At 41.8% G+C, this 19,405-nt stretch overlaps 1 protein-coding gene across 7 annotated transcripts; it reads left to right on the forward strand.

The window, feature by feature from the left end:
• Nucleotides 1-3,549: 3,549 nt before the first annotated feature.
• On the forward strand, nucleotides 3,550-18,743 carry C6H3orf52 (chromosome 6 C3orf52 homolog). 7 transcript variants are annotated; one of them, XM_077342188.1, is made up of 6 exons: nucleotides 3,550-4,186; nucleotides 7,065-7,287; nucleotides 11,775-11,889; nucleotides 14,706-14,863; nucleotides 16,197-16,267; nucleotides 16,965-17,423. In XM_077342188.1, the coding sequence occupies exons 2-6, from the start codon at nucleotides 7,159-7,161 to the stop codon at nucleotides 17,185-17,187; spliced, it is 696 nt and encodes a 231-aa protein (XP_077198303.1). In that variant the 5' UTR covers nucleotides 3,550-4,186; nucleotides 7,065-7,158; the 3' UTR covers nucleotides 17,188-17,423. The 7 variants fall into 7 exon arrangements, with proteins under 7 accessions (XP_077198303.1, XP_077198305.1, XP_077198306.1 ...); XM_077342190.1 differs by lacking the exon at nucleotides 3,550-4,186 and adding an exon at nucleotides 4,434-4,688; XM_077342191.1 differs by lacking the exon at nucleotides 3,550-4,186 and adding an exon at nucleotides 6,693-6,861.
• The last annotated feature ends 662 nt before the right edge of the window (nucleotides 18,744-19,405 follow it).

A 19,405-nucleotide genomic window follows, 5' to 3' on the forward strand; every position in this document is an offset into this window, starting at 1 on the left:
CTCCAAAGCAACCATTTTCTCCAGGAGAACTGGGCCCATTCCGCACTTTCAATGTGCTTTGGCAGCTGGATTTTCCTGTGCAGAACAGGAAAATCTACTTCTAAAGTGAATTGAAAGTGCATTATCTATTGTGTGCAGACTAGGCTCTGGTCTCCTTAGTCTGGAGATGTGCTGTAATGTCAGGGGATCCACATATCCCATCCGGGGACTGGCATCACTAGGTATAGTAATAATGAATGGAGACTAAACAGAGCATTTTTATTATGGCTGAACAGAATGGGACCAGTGTAAGGGTGCTTTGAAGAACAACAGTAACCTTCCAAAGCAATATTCACTCATCCCTGCAATAGGCCATGGCCATAGTTCTGCTGAATTCTCTAGATACAGCCCATAGTTCAACAAGAGAAGGAAGGGCAGCACAGCCAGTCAGCATGACCAGTCTTACGCAGGAAAGCAGCTAACCAATCAAAAGGACAAAGAGGTAGACAAAGTACAAAAGATCCTCTGGAAGGCCAATAATGGCATAGAGGCCAAAGCCGCCTTCTGGTTGCCTGCAAGGTATTCATATGGTAGAAAGTGTAAAGGCTTTGGATTCTTTTCCACGAGGTAACTCTTGTGGTGACCAAGAAGAACACAGGGATCACTGAGCCAGGAGCTGCATGTGACTAGCAAAGATTTATTTATTTACAGGTTGTTTTGAAAGAAGAGATGAGCGGCCCAGGCACATCCATTCAGGCTAGTTATGGCTTCAGAGCATGGCTGGGGTTCTCTTCAGTGCTTGCAGGTACAACTTGCTTTGCTGACTTGCCCCTAGGTTTCATCTTCTGGATTGCACACTGGATTCCACTTCACCCAGCGTCAGACTAAATGGTACAAGCTTTGATTGCCACCAGAGGCAGTTCTCAGAAACAGGTACTCTGAGAGACAGAGTTAAGCACACTACCAGCCACAGGTATCCATCAAACGGTTTGCTCTCTTGCTGAAGCTGACATGAAAACTCTCCTGGAGAAAGACCTGAACTTCAGTACAAGTTCCATCCCTAGAATCTCCAGGTATTTCCCAACTGAGAGCTTGCAACCCTACCTGTACACTGGCTTTATTCTCAGGTACCTCTTTCATCCAGCAAAGACTAGGGCCACAGTATGTGTATCATTCTTTAGAGATAATGTTGTATTCTATACCCATCCAAGGCTTCTCAGGGTGCTGGCTCCCTCACTGCAGCCATGGCTTGTTCACCCACAAGGGGCTCACTGGACTGCTAGCTGTCTTGCTGCTGCCTCAGCTTGCCTGACTGTGCTGCACACAGAATTTGAAAATGGTGCCCAGTCAAGTGCTCAAGTGTGCACAAAAGAATGTTCTATAAAGCAGAAATGGCCTGCTTGTTTTGGGACCTCTGATGGACCCATGTCCCACTTAACACCAACATGCAATTTTTTAAAAGTAATCACTGTCCACCTCATCCAGGCAAAATAGTGAGATACACTGTGACATGGCACAGGCATTTAAAACTGGTTACAAACCAATATCAAGCCATTTCAGGGGGGGGGACATGTTTTAGAAAGATCGGGAAAAAAAGAAAAGAAAAACCAGGACAGCAAGGGATTGCTACTGAAGCTGTGTGGAAACAAGGAGAAAACCTGGGACGAGGAATGAAATTGGACCACTAAGACTGGCTGGAAACTTCCATTGCATAATGAATCCACCTGCCAAAGCAGCCATTTTCTCCAGGGGAAACTGATCTATGTTGTCAAAAAAGTAGATTCAAATGGGTAGCCGTAATGGTCTGAAGTAGCACAATAAAATCAGAGTCCTGTAGCACCTTTAAGACCAACAAAGATTTATTCAGGGCGTGAGCTTTACCAGAACCTGGAGGTTAGCCAACCTAAGAGGTAAGCTAAAAAAACAAACAAACCTACATTAAAATGACTCTTGCTCCTGGTGTAGAGAGCCGACCCTGCAAGACCGCAGGGCAAGTGAGCTACTGGGGTAGCGAACAGTGAGGGCCATTTCGCACGGCTTCAAAATAGCACAATGGTTGCTAATTGAAAACGCTACTAATTTGGAATAACCCACGACGTCGTAGACAATCTGCAACACTCCTGAAACCGACCCGCAAAAAGCGCTTCGTTGTAGCGCTTTCAGGGGAATCCCAAAAAGTGGATTCACCCTCCGGAAAGCGATACACTCCTACAACCAATCTGCAACAATAGCGATAAAGTGTTAACATTGTTGCGGTTTCTTCAGAGTCCCTCCTCCTGAGCCTGTCCTCCAAACTTCCGGCGAAGTGATCGCCATTTTTCCCCCCCCGAGCGAGTGGAGATCAACGCACCGGCGAGCCTCCGTTTAGCCAGTGAGGCTTCCCAGGCTGCAGTCCCTCCTCAGAGCTGTTTACAGTCACTAAGCACAAGAAGCCCGCAGAAGCCCGTTTGCTGATGTATGTTCCCTTTATTTTTCACACTGTTTCGGCTGAAAATCGCGCCCGTGAGAGGGGGGAGGGGGGGATTTTTTTTTTCCACTCCGAGGCAGCGTGGCCACGATCAAATGACAGCTCAAACAGAGGCTTCCCGGCTTCAGTCCCTCCCCTTCAGTCACTAAGCACACACATCTCACACATTCCATTCAGCCGAAAATCTGTCCTGTGAGAGGGGGGGGATTTTTTTTTTTCACTCGGAGGCAGCGTGTTAACGATCAATCGATCAAACGACAGCTCAAACACCCCAGGCAGCTGGATGGGTCTCTCCGTTGCAACGAATCTACCCAGATTCGTTACAATGGGTCTGTTTTTTTTTTTTTTTAAACCTTCCTTAAAGGGAAAGGGGCTGTTTGGGAGCATGCTAACGGCTGCCCATTGGCTGCTTGACGGCCAGGGGCGGGACGAGCTTGGCAATAGCGCTTCCTTTCTAGCGATTTCTGCCGAGACCGGAAGCCTGTGGGAAACGCTAAAAAGCGCAACTGATTCCACTACAAAGGCAGGTATGCATAACGACGAATTCCACTATTTTAAATGGCGATTTTTCATTCAGTGACCAATTTGCAACAAAGATCCCCGTGCAAAAAGGCCCTGAGCATTTGTAGCTCATGTACATATCTGTTGAATACTTCCTGGGGGCAGAACTGCATAGCTCCCAAACAACACAGGACACAACTGTTGCAAAAATATGATTGTGTAGTTTGTCATCTTTCTAGACTTGTGTACAGCTTGCTAACTACTGATCCTTGGTTAATGAGCACCAGGAGGTCACTCGATGTTCTCTCAAGCTGCCTAGGTCAGTTCTGGCAGCTACAGCTTTGCAGTTGGGAATGTGGTCATTAAATAGGAACGAGTTGAGTTCTTTAGCTGAGTGACTGGCAAAAATGCTATGGTTCTTGAGGTTAGACCATTGTACTTCACTCTATATCGGCCTGCCCTTAAAGTTACAGCAAACTGTTACAGAATGCTGCAACCTCAGGGAACTGAGAGGAGGTGTTCTTACATTTGAAGAACTGAAGATCAGCACTGTCACAGTTGCTCTGAGTGTCTGCTTGTTCCCTGTGTTTAAGCAAATATTACAAAGTCAGATAACTTGTTTACTTTAAACCTCATATGCTGCCTTTCAGTTGTTCGCTCCTCAGCCACTTTCCTCTTTATTAACCCAGTTCTTCTCTTGTTCTGGTTGCTTCTTGATTAGTCGGGCAGTTCTCTGTCCCTCTCCTGCAAAATTACTTGCAGCCATTGATGTCCCAGCAGGACTCTCTTCTCAGAAGAACCCTATAAAAGACCTCTGGAACCTTGTAAAAGAATTCTGGGATATCTTAAGCCTCCAAAAGAGCAAAGAGCAAGGGATCTGTGAGTTTGTTTTTAGAGAAATAGCAGGCATAGAAAGTCAGCGAAGCACTTATGCAGATCTGTGAGAAAGCAGTTCTGACTTTTTTCATATTGGGAATGACTGAACTCTGGACTTCAGTGGGACGTGAAAAAGACTTTTGTTAATGATTGATAGTCTTTGGCAGTTCTTATCAACATAAGTGTTACTATAATTGTATCTGCTGGTTCTCCAGAAGTGAAGAATCAGCTGAAGAACACACCTTTTTCAAAGGAAAAATATACCATTATTTATACAGGGTCATGAGTCAAGCGCGCATGAAAAGAGGGTAGCTCTGAAGTGACTGTCAAGTTTCAGACTTACTTTCAGCACTAAGATGAAAGGTACTGTCTTCCTTTCCAAGTATCACCATTACTCACACCCTCATGATTACAAAACGTGTGTACTCTAGTCTTGTGAAAAAATGTTAAGTAGGGAGTTACTTGATTATGGCTGGTGGTACTTTTTCCTGGAAAGCACCCTCTGTGATGCGGGCCAGGTGCCCACAAACTTCATATAACACATAGAATTGTGCGTGTGGAGTGGGAGTATGCATCAAGTTGAATAGACTCCAACTGATCATCAATGTATCTAATTTGCAGTGCAGCCCCAAGAACTTGTGCTGGTGACTGGAACCAGCTTTTTTCAGGGCCTTTGGCTGCATTTCAATCATCTTATGTTTCACAACATAGGCGTCCTTTGGGTCTTTCAGGATCATGATGACATCAGAGAATCTTCTGCAAGTTATTTTCTGTTTGGATATGCAACTTTTAGATGAAGACCTGTTCATCTGTGCTGTTTGATTAAAGTACTGTTAACAAAAAGGGTGTAAACGGTGATTCACATGTGAGCATTGTTTAGTTTCTTTTTGATTAACCCAGCTGGAAAATGCTGATGATGATTGGCTGTGACTGGAGAGCTGGCTTGGTGCAGTGGTTAAGAGAGGAAGCCTCTAATCTTGAGAAATGGGGTTGATTCCTCGCTCCTCTTTCACATGCAGCCAGCTGGGTGACCTTGGCCAGTCACAGTTCTTTCTCCTACCTCATAGGGTGTCGGTTGTGGGGAGAGGAAGTGTAAGCAATTGTAAGCCATGTTGAGATTCCTTTGGGTAGTAAAAAGTGTGGTACAACTCCCCTCCAACTCATATTCTTTGTTGATTTTTTTGGAGTTAGCGTGTTCTATATTCAACATTTTAAAGTTTTATGTATTTTAATTTTAGTTACTCAAATTCGAGTGAGTAGCCATGTTGGTCTGAAGTAGCACAACAAAAATTGAGTCCTCAGTCTGAGGAAGAGTGCATGCACTCGAAAGCTCACACTTTTAAGACCAATAAAGGTGCTATTGGACTCATTTTTTGTTGTACTGAATCTCAGAATACAGGACTAAAGGTCATGATGCAAAGGAACGTAGAAAAGTGCTTGCTCCATGCACATTCATGCTTTTTGTTCAAAAATGATTCCTATTAATTTTTAAACCCACTTGACTTTAAATTTAGGGGACTTGACATGCAAGCAACTTCAATAAAAAAAATCATTGTCAGGTCACATGCCAGACTTTTTTTTTTTTTAACCTGCAAAACCTTAAAGACCATTTTTGGGATATGAACTTTTTTACCATTGAGAAATTCCTGAAACATTCTTCAGGCTTTGAGAAACCCCAGAAGTGATGTGATCATGCAGAATATGATTGGGAAGCATAGCTGTGTCCACACCCACCCTTAGCCCCTCCCCTTCCTACCCCCTCCAGGCCATCATTGGCCATTTTGGGAGCGGGGGCAGGTCAATCACCCAATAAATGTTTAACAGATTTAAAAATATATTTAAAATTAATTAACTCCCACCCATTCAGGAAACCCTTCCAGGGCCATCAAGAAACTCCAGGGTTTAATGAAACCCTGGTTGAGAAAGTGTGTCTTAATCAATCTAAAGCATTTTTAGAAGCATATGTTAGCATCAAATATGCACAATGCTTCTGAGTTTGTTTGTTTGTTTATTTATTTCTATTTTATACCGCCCTTCCCAACGGCTCTGGGCGGTTTACATAAAATATTTTTGAACATTCACATAGAACTCTATCAAAATCAATATAACAGTATAACAATAACAACAACATTGTTATTCCTAAAACAACATTGTACATCTCGGATTCTATAAGGATAGAAATAAAAAATAAATTTGTGTCAAAGCTTGTGTACCTGTTCTGCATATATATTGGTCCTGATCCAAATGCACATACTTATAAGCACTATTGGGTAGCTCTATCCTACCTACATGTGTTTGACACAGGGATGCAAAGGGAAGATTTAATTCAGTACTGCCTATTCTTGAACAGCTGTGCACAGGCAAGAAGATCAGGAAATGAAGTATTCATTCAACCGCAGTTTGTATATTCTGTTCCTCACCTAGGTAGAGATATATGCATATATTCCCCAAGATAATTGGCGCACTTACTTATATGAATGTTAAATGCATAAAACTGTGGACTAATCAATGAGTTTTCCAAATAAAAAAATATATTTATTTTCTCAGGGTGAAAAAACTCAAACCCAGCTCTCGACATCGACAATAACACACTATGAACTTAATTTTGGGACTTTCCAATGAGTTGTAATGCACTAAAGCTTCATGTCTGTATTTCAGAAATTCTTTGGAAGAATTGCTAAATTTTTATAAAATCAGAGTCCAGTAGCACCTTTAAGACCAACAAAGATTTATTCAAGGCATGAGCTTTCGAGTGCAAGCACTCTTCCTCAGACTATAAGTCTCTTAAGATTCTCTTGGTGGTTATCAGGCAGTGCTCGACTCTGAAATTATTAACTTAGCAATTAATTGAACAATTAGTTTTTGATAAAGAAAATATTATTTTTCATCTAGTCTGATGTCGTAATCCATGTTTCTTATGTGATGCCCTGGTTTTTATTCCATTCCATGGAAGAAATTAGCTTTTGTTACTTCACAAAGGGCTGGGTTGCCTCAGGTTAAGTTACCTGTGCAGGTCTACAGAGGGCAGGCGCAGTAAGGTAAGCAAACTGGAAAATCCAGCCTTACACAATTTGAGAATGAGACTTTACGTTTCCCGGTTCTAGATAGACAGGGAACTGCTAGAGGTATGGACTGATTTTCTTTCAAAGTCTGTGTCTTTTTTATGAGGATTCCATTGCATGGTCAAATTCATGAGAATAACTTCTCTGAATGTAAATTCTTTTGCTTTGTGTGTTATCAGAAGACACATGACTGGAACTGAAAACACAGAGGAAGTTGGTTTTTCCTGCGTAAATGTCCTGCATTGGAAATTTCTTTGCTGAGAACTAAAAGCAATGAATGGTTGTGTTCCTGAACAAGAAGTGCAAGATGTCGAATTACAGAATTTAGAGGAAGAAAAGCAGGAAGAAAGTAGACCTGATGAGGAAAACCCTCTTAATCCTCGAGACACGAGAAATTCTGAGGTAGGTTAACTTTTTAAAAGGTTGTATTAATATAACAATAGTATTTCAATGGAATAATTTTATAGGCTTTTCATTGCAGGTGCTTGGATTTCAAAATTTTTATTGTAAAGCCTAGTTAGAGAATATTCTCCTGGAAACAGACCCTATATATTCTTCAACCACTTATGTATCAATGTCATCCTAAGCAGAGTTATCCTGTTTTAAGCTTATTTACTTCATTGAACACAGAAGGTGTAACTCTGTTTAGGGATGGCACCATATATCTCACTATGTGTACCAGTGGCTGGTGTAAGATTAACTTGCATGGCATTTGATAACACAGAATATCACATCAATCAGGACCAGTACTCTCCTTGACCTAACAGGTTCAGTGCTTGGAGACTGCTATTTGATCCATTTTTATCCCTGAAGAATCTGATCTCTGTGGTATAGTCCTTCTTTGTCTAGCCTCGGTTGGTTCACCAACTCCAGACCTTCCTTGAGTAAACTTTCTAAACAATGAAGCAGCAAAAGTGACCATCTACTATAAATTGATGGTGAAAAGTGCACTCGAGTCACACCTGACTTATGGGAAACCCTCAAAGGGTTTTCAGGTCAAGAAATGAACAGAGGTGGTTTGCCATTGCCTCCTTCTGCTCAGCACCTCTGGATTTCCATCCAAGTATCAACCAAGGCCAACCTTGCTCAGCTTGTATGATCTAGTGAGACTACCTAGTCTGGGCCATCCAGACCAGGCTTCTGGTATAAGTCACAGAATATGTATTATACCTGTACTATATGATTTACATTGGCAATGGCTCCACTTCTCAGATACCCATACAAGACATAGCTTATGTCTCCATAGATATTTGGCTGGCCCAGTGTTACGTTTTTTTTTTGTGCCAGCTCAAGACATAACTGTTTTCTCAGGCTTTCTGTTGAATTATTTTCTGTTGAATTTTCCCCCAAAAAATTTATTGTAAGTTATAACACAGTTATCCATCCTATGGTTTCCTGGACTGAGTTACAAATTAATGCTGCAGTACTTTCCTTGTCCCCAACAACAACAACAACAAAACACACACACTATTAGAATTTAACAAGTTTCTATTGTATTTTGAATTCTTAATATTTATAAATAATTTGGGGCACTTGGGAGGATTTATGGGGAGAGGAATATCATCCCTACTGGTTGGTATTTCTCCCCACACGTTCTCTGCTTACCCTCCTTTCCTCTGCCTTTCTCACCGCCTTCATTTCCCTCCCACCTATGCTTCTCAGGTCTCTCATTTGCTGCTTTAACTTCATTGCTTTTATCCTCTCACAGTTTCTTCTCTTTTCTGTTTCCTTGCCTACTCTTCACTTCATTTTTCTTTCTCCCTTTCCCAGTGGCTGCTTCTCATCCCTTCTTCCTTCATGTCTTTCTTTTCTCTCCCTTAACTCACCTTATGTTTCAAAATGAAATGGTGATAGTCATTTTGAATTACCTTGGCAATCACAGACAATCTTAGTGATGATGATGTTGTCTACAGTTGCCTACTATTTTCAAAGTACTACCATGTTCAAAGTAGTAGATGAATTGGTGCTTGAATAACTAGATAGCATTATTGAACATCAAGATGCATTTCATGGACATTTTATACAAGCTAAATTGTACAAGCCTCCTTGGAGCTTCCTCTCCCAGGCTACCTCTTTCTTTCTGTTCCTCTTCCCTGACAGCCAGCACGGTGTAGTAGTTAAAGAGTGACAGACTCCAGTCTGAAGAATCAGATTTAATTCCCCACTCCTCCATGTGCAGCAAGGACTCTTTCTCTTAGAGTCCTTTCAGCACGACCTACCTCACATAGTGTCTGTTATGGGGAAAGGAGCTGGTAAGCTGCTTTGGGTCTCCTCTGGGTAGTGAAAAGTGTGGTATAAAAAACAGCTCTTCTTCTCCCCTGGGCAGAGTCAGCACTTACTTTGTTTATTCCATTGTCAGTCCTGTTGAATCCAGATCACTTTGAACTCGGGTCTTCCTCTTCCCCCCCCTCCCCATTGAAACAGGAAAGTGTTCTGCACGTGGTTAGGGTAGTTCAGAAGGGGGGGGGAGCCAAGCCTCTTTCTTTTCTTGAAGGGGGGGAGAGGAGCCAAGCAGGGAGCCTCTTTCTTTTCTTGGAGGGGGGGGGGAGAGGATCGAAAAAGGCAGAGAAGGGAGAAAAAATCCAGGACCAACAGGAGTTGAGAGAAATTAGGGACTTCTCCTTTAAGGAAAGCTTATCACATGAGCAGGTGTGGCCTATCAGAGGTTCTCTACCATGGAGCTTGCTTTCCCAATCCGGATTTGAAAAATATTGAGGTTTAAAGGCACTCTAAGATATTGCACAATAAAGGTAGGGTCACTCCTGATCAGTCCTGCTTGCTGCAGAAGGAAAAGTTAAATCGCCCAAAATCCAAACGGAAATCGCATTCTGTGTAGACGGTAGGTACTGAATCGACCTGGGATTGGAATGAAAGCTCCGTGCAGTTTACACCCAGGTCTCACAACTAATTTTCAAGATATTTGCAACCTGTTTTTTTCCCTGACTCACCACAGTCTGAGAATCACTACTTTCAGGGGTCTATCATCAGTCAAATAATGTGTTTCTGCAACAATCATATAACTCCACATTCCCTTCTCCCCTTTTTATAATATGTAGCCATGTCACAGATTGCTCTACCAAAGCAATCCAGGTAGATAACTTTAAAATGTTTAAAAGTACACAATGGCCCATTCTGCACAGTGACGGCTACAGCAGGCTGCCACCAGTGTGGTGCCGCAGAGCAGAAAACTCCACAGTTTACTGAGTCCCCGTGGTGCTTAAATGTGAAATAAAGCAGCAGCAGAATAATTCCGCCATGCGATGGGGGTCTGCAATTCCACCTTCCCGCAAAATAAAAATGAATGCCCCAGTCCACCCCGCAGTGTGGCAAATCACCGTGAAGTTGATCAGGGCATATTCCCCCCTCCCCCCGGGCCATCATAGGGCAGGGAGGAGCCAAGCCTGGAAGGCCCTGCTCTTCCCTGCCCACAGAGGCCTTTTGTGGGACAGGCCCTGTTGCTACCTGCAGTGGCCAAGGGAAAGCGGATTGTCCCACATTCCCTTAGCCTGGGCCAACGGAGGGCCTGATCTGCCGCAGGTCCGGGAGGGGGCCTGCCTAGCACCTGCGTCATGTGGAAGCGGGGATTTTTGCCTGTGCGGAATCAGCCAATGTTGTATTGCATATTTAATTATCCACCAAGAAACTGCATTGCAAAGAATCTGGTTGATGAAACTAAATAATTTATTGCATCTGTTATCAAGACAAAAGTTGTTGATTTAAGAAACTATGTATGTTTCTGACTAGGTTTAAAGAGGATATTTACCAAAGGTGGACCAGTAGGCTCATGCTGTTAGGAATTGTTGCTGCTTGCCAGGATCTAGGCTTTTAAAAATTTATTTACACCTACAGAAAGTTCCAGAACACATGAGATAATATCATTTCAATAACCAAAACAATCAGACAATTGGGCAGTACCACTTCACTAAGCTGCCTACAAAACATTCCCAGGCTATGAGCCAAGAACCACAAGCTCTTTGGCAGCTATTTCTCTCTTTACTTTGATATCACTTCTCGTCCTCCTCCCCCTCCTCTTCTCAATGACAGAGCATCTTCTTTACATGCAAAAACTTCAAGATCCAATCCCTGGAATCTCCAATTAAAAGGATCAGGTAGTAGGTGATGTGCAAGATCACTATGGCCTATTCTGCACACATGGAATAATGCACTTTCAATGCACTTTAGAAGTAGATTTTCCTGTTCTGCACAGGAAAATCCAGCTGCCAAAGCACATTGAAAGTGCATTATCCTATGTGTGTGGAATGGGCCTATATGAGACTGGAGAACCATTCCCAGTCAGGGTAGGCAATATTGACCTTGATGGACTAGTATTCTGACTCTGTAGAAGGTACCTTCACATGTTCTTCTCTCTATGTATGTTTCTCATAAAATCTTGCAATAGATTTTTCAGTCTTTGTATTCACTCTTGCTTCCCTGTTTATGCCTTATAACATAAATAGAATGCTGAAAATCTTCAGCTGTATTTTGTTTTGTCCCATTTACTCCTGTTACAACTGTGTTGTCTCTTGTTAGGTCTCCTCTTCCTTTCTTTAAAGTAATCTTTCTAAAACAGAGTTCATGTTTTTCTTCCCTGTTTTTTGGCATTTTCTCAATTTTTCTCCACCTCTTCATATTATCTAGGAAAAACTTTTCCCCATATGGTAATTCTTTATTCTTATAATTGCTTTCTGGAATGTAGCCATTCAATTATTAGTGGCAACTGTTGACTACTGCCTATAATATGAATAGTGAGATTCATGATGTCACAGTGTTTTATTACTTCTAAGAGAATCATTAATTCCCCCCCCCCTCTCTCATTCACACTGATCTGTTCCATGCAGTTGCATTATTTACTAATGGATTTTCACTTGTATTTTTTACATGATTCAAAGACAACCGAACCTTGTTTGGAGATCGTTTTTTGGAAATGCAAACTGTGGATGATTCTAACTTCCGCTTTCCTGTGTTTGATCCTTGTGATTATTATAAGTTTAACTTTATATTCAGGTATGTATGAAAATATGAAAGAGAGAACTGGAGAGTGTAGAAAGTTCCTTCAAATCTCAGCTGACTTTTCCTGCTGGGGTTTTCAAGGCAAGAGACATTGAGATGTGGTTTCCCATTGTCCACCTCTGTGTATCAAACCTTTACTTCCTTGGTGGTCTCACATCCAAATACTAACCAGGATCATGCCTGCTCAGCTTCCAAAATCTGCCAAGATTGACTTAGCCTGGGAAAACTGTTCTCCACTGCAACCTAAATTGTTAATTATCTAAAACACAATGGCACTGATTTGGTTACGGTGCCAGACTAGGATCCTGGAGGCCTGGGTTTGAATCCCTGCTGCCTCGTAGAAATTAGCTGGGTGACCTCAGAACCAAATGCCCTGACTCATTCCCTTAAGAACAGCTGGATATGTTACTTGTGTTGGAATATGCAAGATCTGTAGTGTGCATGATTCAATAGGATATGGTGATTATCCTACAGAGGGCATCATGGGAGATGTATAGCTAGCACATTTATATTCAGAACTTCCTGGTATTTCACATAATCTCTTCCCATCTCTTCTCATTGGCTCCTGATTGGCTCAGTTGGAGACTTCCTGCTCCTTTGAGCACACTTCCTCCCTGATTACCTCCAGAAAAACAGTTAGTAGGTTAGATAGTTCGAATTATCTATCTCCTCTCTTCATTATGAAATTTCCTTCCTTAATACTATTTTAATATTTAAGCAACTGGTGCTTTGTATCCCTTTGCATATTTAAACTCTGCCAACAACTGTCTCATATTTAACTGTTGGTGTAACTGATCTGCTGTTCTTAACTGTGTAACAAGGGAAGAGAGAAAAGATGGTGAATCACCTTTGGTTTGCAGGAGCAAACTGGGAAATTAAAATAGCCCAAGAAGCCCCTGTGATGGTACAAAGCTACTGTGGGGGTCAGCTTATCAGTTGCCTTCTCCTGGACTGCCCTCAGCTATGGGAAAATTGGTACGAGCTGATTAGGGCTCCTGATGTCATGGCTGCCTACTGAGTGGGAGGTGGGGGTGGGGTGGTATAGGTGCCATTCTGATGTAATTCACTTCCACAGCATATTCAGAAGTGATGTTATCATGTTAGGATAGCACTCTATATGGAAACCATAATGTTTTGGAAGGAATCATAGAGCATCATGCAATATGGGCACTTACTGGGTTGCACTGGGAGTCATGTCATGGTGTCATAATGACTCTTATCCCCCCCCCCCCATTTCCCCCTGCCACTCAGTAGGCAAGCAGGCCTGCCAGCTGGAAATCTGCCACCTTAGCAGGATTCTTGGCAATCCCATTCAGCTCAGATCCCCTAATTTGAGTATCTCCATCCTCTAAACCTTCTGCTGCTTGTCAGGGCTGGTCTGGGAACCCTAGATCAGCTGAGTGTGCCCTGCTGGAACCCTAGCAGAACTTCCAGGGCTTCACTTTGCTTTCTCCCAGATGCCAATAGCCTCCCAGAGCAGCAGCCCACCAGAAACCTTCCCTGTTAGTCAAATGGCCCATCTGTCCATGTCTTTCTGCTGGGGATATGCAGAAATACTCATCTTATTTGTTTGTTTGTTTATTTGACTTCTATCCTGCCACTCTCAGACAAGCTGGCTCGTGGCAGTTCACAAAAGCATATACCCCATACAATATCATAAAAAAACAGAAAAAACAGTAAAACAACACAGATGGCAGCCACTACAGTTCCTCATTAGACCCATTATTCCTCAAATATCCATTTCCAGGTTATGGCAATCAGCTGTAATACCTGGGTGCGGGAGCAGGCCCCCCTCCCAAGAGGAAGGACCCACTCTTATCACCCAGGACACAGCCTGGTATGCAGCCTGGTCTCAACCAAACTGATCTTTGACCATTGGTGAATTTTGCCTTTAGAGAGCAGAGATAATTGTCTGTATTAAGATTCCCTTTGAGCAATGTTTTAAAATCCAGAAACTTGGATTCTGAGTGTGTTTTGTAGTGATAAAAATGCTTCTGTGGGCAGAGAAGGGCCTAGTTTTTGCCAGTTTCTGTCTAACCCTGAGAGATGAGATTTTAGAAGACATCAGGCATTTTGCTTCTTTGAATACCATTGGACTCAGGCCAAATAGCATCTATGCTAGTATATTTGCTACAATGATCCCTAGCAGCTTTATAACTGACCACCAAAACAAAATGGGCCGGGAAGCTAACAGGCAGTCTGTGCTATTGTCTATTTCTTTGCTGGGGGGGGGGGGGGGACAGCATCTTGTAGTGAGTTGAAAACCTCAAGATATTTTACAGGGAATTACATATAAATTGTTGTTGTTAGGTGCGAAGTCGTGTCCGACCCATCGCAACCCCATGGACAATGATCCTCCAGGCCTTCCTGTCCTCTACCATTCCCCGGAGTCCACTTAAGTTTGCACCGACTGCTTCAGTGACTCCATCCATCCACCTCATTCTCTGTCGTCCCCTTCTTCTTTTGCCCTCGATCGCTCCTAGCATTAGGCTCTTCTCCAGGGAGTCCTTCCTTCTCATGAGGTGGCCAAAGTATTTGAATTTCATCTTCAGGATCTGGCCTTCTGCATATAAATAAGGGCCCAATAACGACGCAGTAACGTTATGGCAACAATGGGCACAATGGGCAACTTTTTTCTCCTAGAGGGAGGCCTAACTCAGTCAAGAGGGAGGGGCCATCCAAGAGCAAGGAATAGGAATCTTTTCCAGGATGCACAGCTTGTGTACTGTTTTCATTGCCATCACAACTGTGATGCTGAAAAAGTCACCATACCTGTGAAACCAATAATGAAATAGCTTCTTTTAATTTAGTGGTGTATATAGATGAAGATGAATACTGGGATCTTGAATCAATAGCAAATGGCAGTCGTCAAAATTTCACTGGAATGTTAAAAATTCACTGCGCTAATCCCGATTGGCTGCTGTCAGAATCAGCATATCATCTGCTTTCTGAAAATCTGAGTAAAAGGGTAAGTACTTTGTTTATAATATATGGCTTTCAAATGTTTAACTCATCTCCCCAATCATCGATTGTACAAAAGGACAAGAGATACGGGAAAGGTATAATCAGATTCCAGCAGGGAGGATTTTTAAAAATAGTTGCCAGCTGAATTGGATTAGGAGCACAGTGCAGGAGGGCCCATTTGGTTTCCTGATTTAAGTTTTCTTCTGCAAAGCAAACAGACACCTAAAAATATGGTTCCAATCTGGTTCCCCAATGTGGCCAAGAGCAACAGGGGAGGGATCTTGTATTATAATGACACAGAAGAAAGAGTTAACCTCATTTTCCCAGTCCTTAGGCATCAATCCAATTTACAATCATTCCATTATTTGTTATGGGGGGGGGAATCCAGGGATCTCCTGCATTTGGCTTGACCGTATCTACTCTTGTTTAACCCTAATATATCCTAGATTGCACCTGAGCAACCAAGAAATATTTATGACTATGAAGCAATTGTTTTACAAGGGTGAATGAGTGGATTGAAGAAGCCTGTGTGATACTGTGATATCAGCCCACCAACACTCCTGGGTGTGCTCAGGACAGAGCCCCTGAAAAGAGTCTGTCCATCTACAGACTAGTGACGGAGCCATGGCACAGAGATTTGGGGAGGGGGAATTTAGGGATGGTGGAGTTTGGGGAGGTGAAGGACTTCAGTGCAGTATAATGCCACAGAGTCCACTCTCCAGTAGAAATAACCTCTATAGCCTGCAGCTGTCCAGAACCCACTGGGAAGTTGTGCACCTTAATTAGCTCCTTAAAGATTAACAAAGTTTACTCCCACATAAAACTTTTGTAAGTCAGACCTCTCTTCACCACTGCTTCTGATGAATTTAGCTCCACTTCATGAAAGCTCATGCTGGTCTTTCAGGTACTGTTTGGACTTCTCTTTTGTTGCAATAGATTAATGCAGCTGTCTTCCTGGATTTAAAGCAAAACAATCTAGTGTTTTGATACAGAATATTGGACTGTTTATTCTTGGATGGCCATATTTATGTTTTCCATGAAGCATTTGGTAAATTACCTGCCATTAGCAATAAGCCATTGATGGAACTCTGGTGTATATAAGAGAGCCTTTCAGTCTCAGCTGAAGTCATTTGAACATTCCAACCAAAGCAGACAAAAAAATGGAACAGATCGCATAAAGTCTCAGCTTCCTATAGGCCCACTGCCACAGGCTGGGATGTGCTTAGCTTTAGTTCAACGGGGTAAAACTTCCTCAACAATAATTAGCATGGTGTGTACTGGGTGGTTGTTTTCATATTGTGAAATATGTGGGGATAATAAGCATCTTCTTTCTCAAGCTTGCAGATGTATACAACAATTCACCGGCTCTTGGGCGCTATTTTATTTCCGCCAAAGTTATTTCCCTCAGGTAAGAAAGGAAAATTAGAATCAAAATATTAAGGGAAGATGGGATGGGTTTTGGTAGTCGAAGGAAGGAAGGAAGGAAGGAAGGAAGGAAGGAAGGAAGGAAGGAAGGAAGGAAGGAAGGAAGGAAGGAAGGAAGGAAGGAAGGAAGGAAAATGCATTTGCCTCCCATATACCCCACCCCAACTGCCTCACTCTTCTGCTGCCTCCCATCCAGATGATGGAACAAGTAGTCCTCATTCCCTGCTCACCCCCCAAGTTTCTTTCAACACATCATGGCAAGCCATATGCACCTGTTGCCAAATCATCACAAATGATAGGTGAACAATCAGGAGAAGGAAGAATTCTCAAAAGTTCAGGAATCCCTACAGGGCATACATGACTTGGTCTGCTGTGCAGATATAATAAATGTGAAAGGAGGTTTAACTGCATTGGGTGGAGATGGAAGAGGCAGTGGCTCTAGGCACCATTATTTGTTGAGCTGGTGAGCTGGTTAACCAGTGGGATTGCACATATATTATAGAATGGCTGAATGCGGTATTTGTTCCCCTGTAAAGATTTGTGTGAAGTTACACATTTGTCATGTTCAGGCTTTGTATTTTTATGCACATATATATACATTTGTAAACGCATAATTCACAATGAAATGGGCGGGAATCTCTGTAATTTGGCTGCTCTGCCCACCCAGTTCTTTCTTTCAGTTATGAAAACAAAACTGCATTCTTCGAACTGGAGTTCTCTGTCCCACCTGAATGTGAAACTGAAGAGTTCATGAAGAATAGAATGAGTGAGATGTTTGTAAAGAACATTTTAAGGCAAAATATTTATGACCGGAAAGAAATGTATGGCGTAGATGTAACTGGATGCACATATCTGACACTTGATCCAACTTCTCTTTCAGTTTTATGTAAGTTTCACATTTAATTAATAGAACTCTGCTTCAAAAGTTAAAGACAACCCCCCCTCCCAGAAAATTAAAGAGTATTCTCTGCTAAAAAAAAAATTCATTTCAATTGTTGAAATAGTATGATTTTTTTCAGTTCCATAATAAAACAGTAGTTTCATTCACACTATTTAACATTTAAATATTGAAGTGAATACATATAATGAGTCTGAAATCATAGTATCATAGAATCATAGTAACCTGCCACCCCTTTGCCTTCACAGAATCAGCCTCTCCGTCAGATGGCTATCTAGCCTCTGTTTAAAAATTTCCAAAGATGGAGAACCTACCACCTCCAGAGGAAGCCTGTTTTTTTTGAGCCAGAAATTGTTAGGCAATGTTGATTTCAGTTCTATGGAGTTACAGGAACTAGCCCTCTCTCACTCTGCATGTTGAAAACATTTATGGAATCAATGCATATTTATATAATTGAGGAAAACATCACTAGTTAATAAGTCATTAGTTAAATCATTTGAATTAGTTTGACAAAGTTTTATTTTCTTTTTCTTCCTCCCCCACCTTGTTTCTAAAGCAATATAGGCTACCAATACAGAAGGATGAATGCATTACAGCACTTATGGATAACCTAGAAAGAATTTTCAGCAAAAGAGTCTGAAATGTTTTATTCAGAGAAACCATTCTATTTGACTGATTGCCAGTATGTATGTAATTCCTTTTTCCATACACCATCAGCTGTAGAAAAATACCACTAATTGGTAGCCAGATGAAAGGAAACTCAAATCGACAGTGTTATGAATTTCCATAAGAACCCTGCTGGACTGGACCAATGGCCCATTTAGTCCAACCTCCTGTTTCATCCAGTAGCCAACCAAACGGAGCATGAAGGCCGTTGCCCTCACCCTTCAGCTGGTATTTGGTGGCATGGTGCGTCTAATTATGGCTGCTCTCCATAGCTATACTTAATTGTCCTTTAAAATTATCTATACTGTACCCAGTTCTAACCCACTTCTTGTATCAGTGAATTACATAACTGAATGATGTGAAGAGGTACTTTCCGTTACCAATCCTGAACGAGAAAAGGAGTAAATCTAAATCCCATCATTCCACCAAGGGCATCCCTTTCAGCACAGAGAATCATTGTACAGATATCATCCTACAACTAATGCTGGTTATCTGCATAACTCTGCATGATATTCAAAGATCTTTGCAATACCTTTTATCAGAGGAGGATGCTAGAAGATGGACAAGATAATGGTATCTTTATTGGCATAAGACAAATGAGAGACGGATACAACCATACAAAGTTAATTTAAAAATTGATTTGAAATATCTTCGATCTAGCTTGATATACAACCCTTAAAAATTCAGCTACACACAGTGTGGTCTCTGCACAAAAGACATTAAGTTTCAAGGTGTTGCCTAGGACTGTGAACCTAAAGGTGAAGAAGTTTGAAAAAAATTCATATGTTGGAACATTTTTGAAACTTCAGTTAATGGGCAACTTCCAAGGTGCTCATTGTGCTGCTAAGCAAAAAGTGCAGATGCGAACCTGTTGCATAATAAATTGGTTTTACAGAAAGGGTTTGAATGTCAGACTTATTCTTTTTATTTGATTCCTTGAGCATATAGTCATTTTCTGTCTTCCTATCTGACTATTGGTAAAAATGTGTAGTGGTTAGAATGCATGAGACCAAGGAGACCTCCATTTTGCCAGGAAACTCACTATAAAATATTAGGCTAGTCATTTTATCGGAGGGCCAAACTACACATTTGGGTTTTTAACAAAATAGGTTTGGGTTCCCTGCATGGGTGGGGCAGAGATTCTTTTTAGAAGTAAAGGACTGCTCAAACTCACTTCAGACACCACTGTAAAGGAGAGAGAAGCTCTGCCACTTCCCACCATGCTGCTTTCTTGCACAGGAAAAATGATGTGGGAGAGGTCTTTCCCTGATGTTGCTGCTTGACATGGGGTATCTGAGTTGGGTCTGGGGAAATTCATTAATTCATTAAAATCCCAAACATGTAGTTTGGCCTTCAGCCTAGTCTACATCACAGGGTGGTGACAAAGATAACACATGAAAAGGGGAGGACCATGAAATTCGCCTTTTGATCCTCGGAGGAAACATTGGATAAAAATGTGAGTAAAAATTATACAAATCTGTTCTAACCGACTGCAGTTTTCTAAATTCCAGAGGCCTTAAATACTGGTATTTTTACAGGGTATTATTTATTTATTTT

Source organism: Paroedura picta, chromosome 6, assembly GCF_049243985.1.
Source record: "Paroedura picta isolate Pp20150507F chromosome 6, Ppicta_v3.0, whole genome shotgun sequence".
In the NCBI taxonomy this organism is placed as follows: Eukaryota; Metazoa; Chordata; class Lepidosauria; order Squamata; family Gekkonidae; genus Paroedura; species Paroedura picta.

What these genes read in the sequence shown, in the direction of transcription:
- C6H3orf52 (XM_077342188.1), top strand. Translation starts at nt 7,159, where the DNA reads ATGAATGGTTGTGTTCCTGAACAAGAAGTGCAAGATGTCGAATTACAG. An exon ending in AAGTTTAACTTTATATTCAG is followed by an intron (nt 11,890 to 14,705) that starts GTATGTATGAAA and finishes CTTTTAATTTAG; the next exon opens with TGGTGTATATAGATGAAGAT. An exon ending in GCCAAAGTTATTTCCCTCAG is followed by an intron (nt 16,268 to 16,964) that starts GTAAGAAAGGAA and finishes TCTTTCTTTCAG; the next exon opens with TTATGAAAACAAAACTGCAT.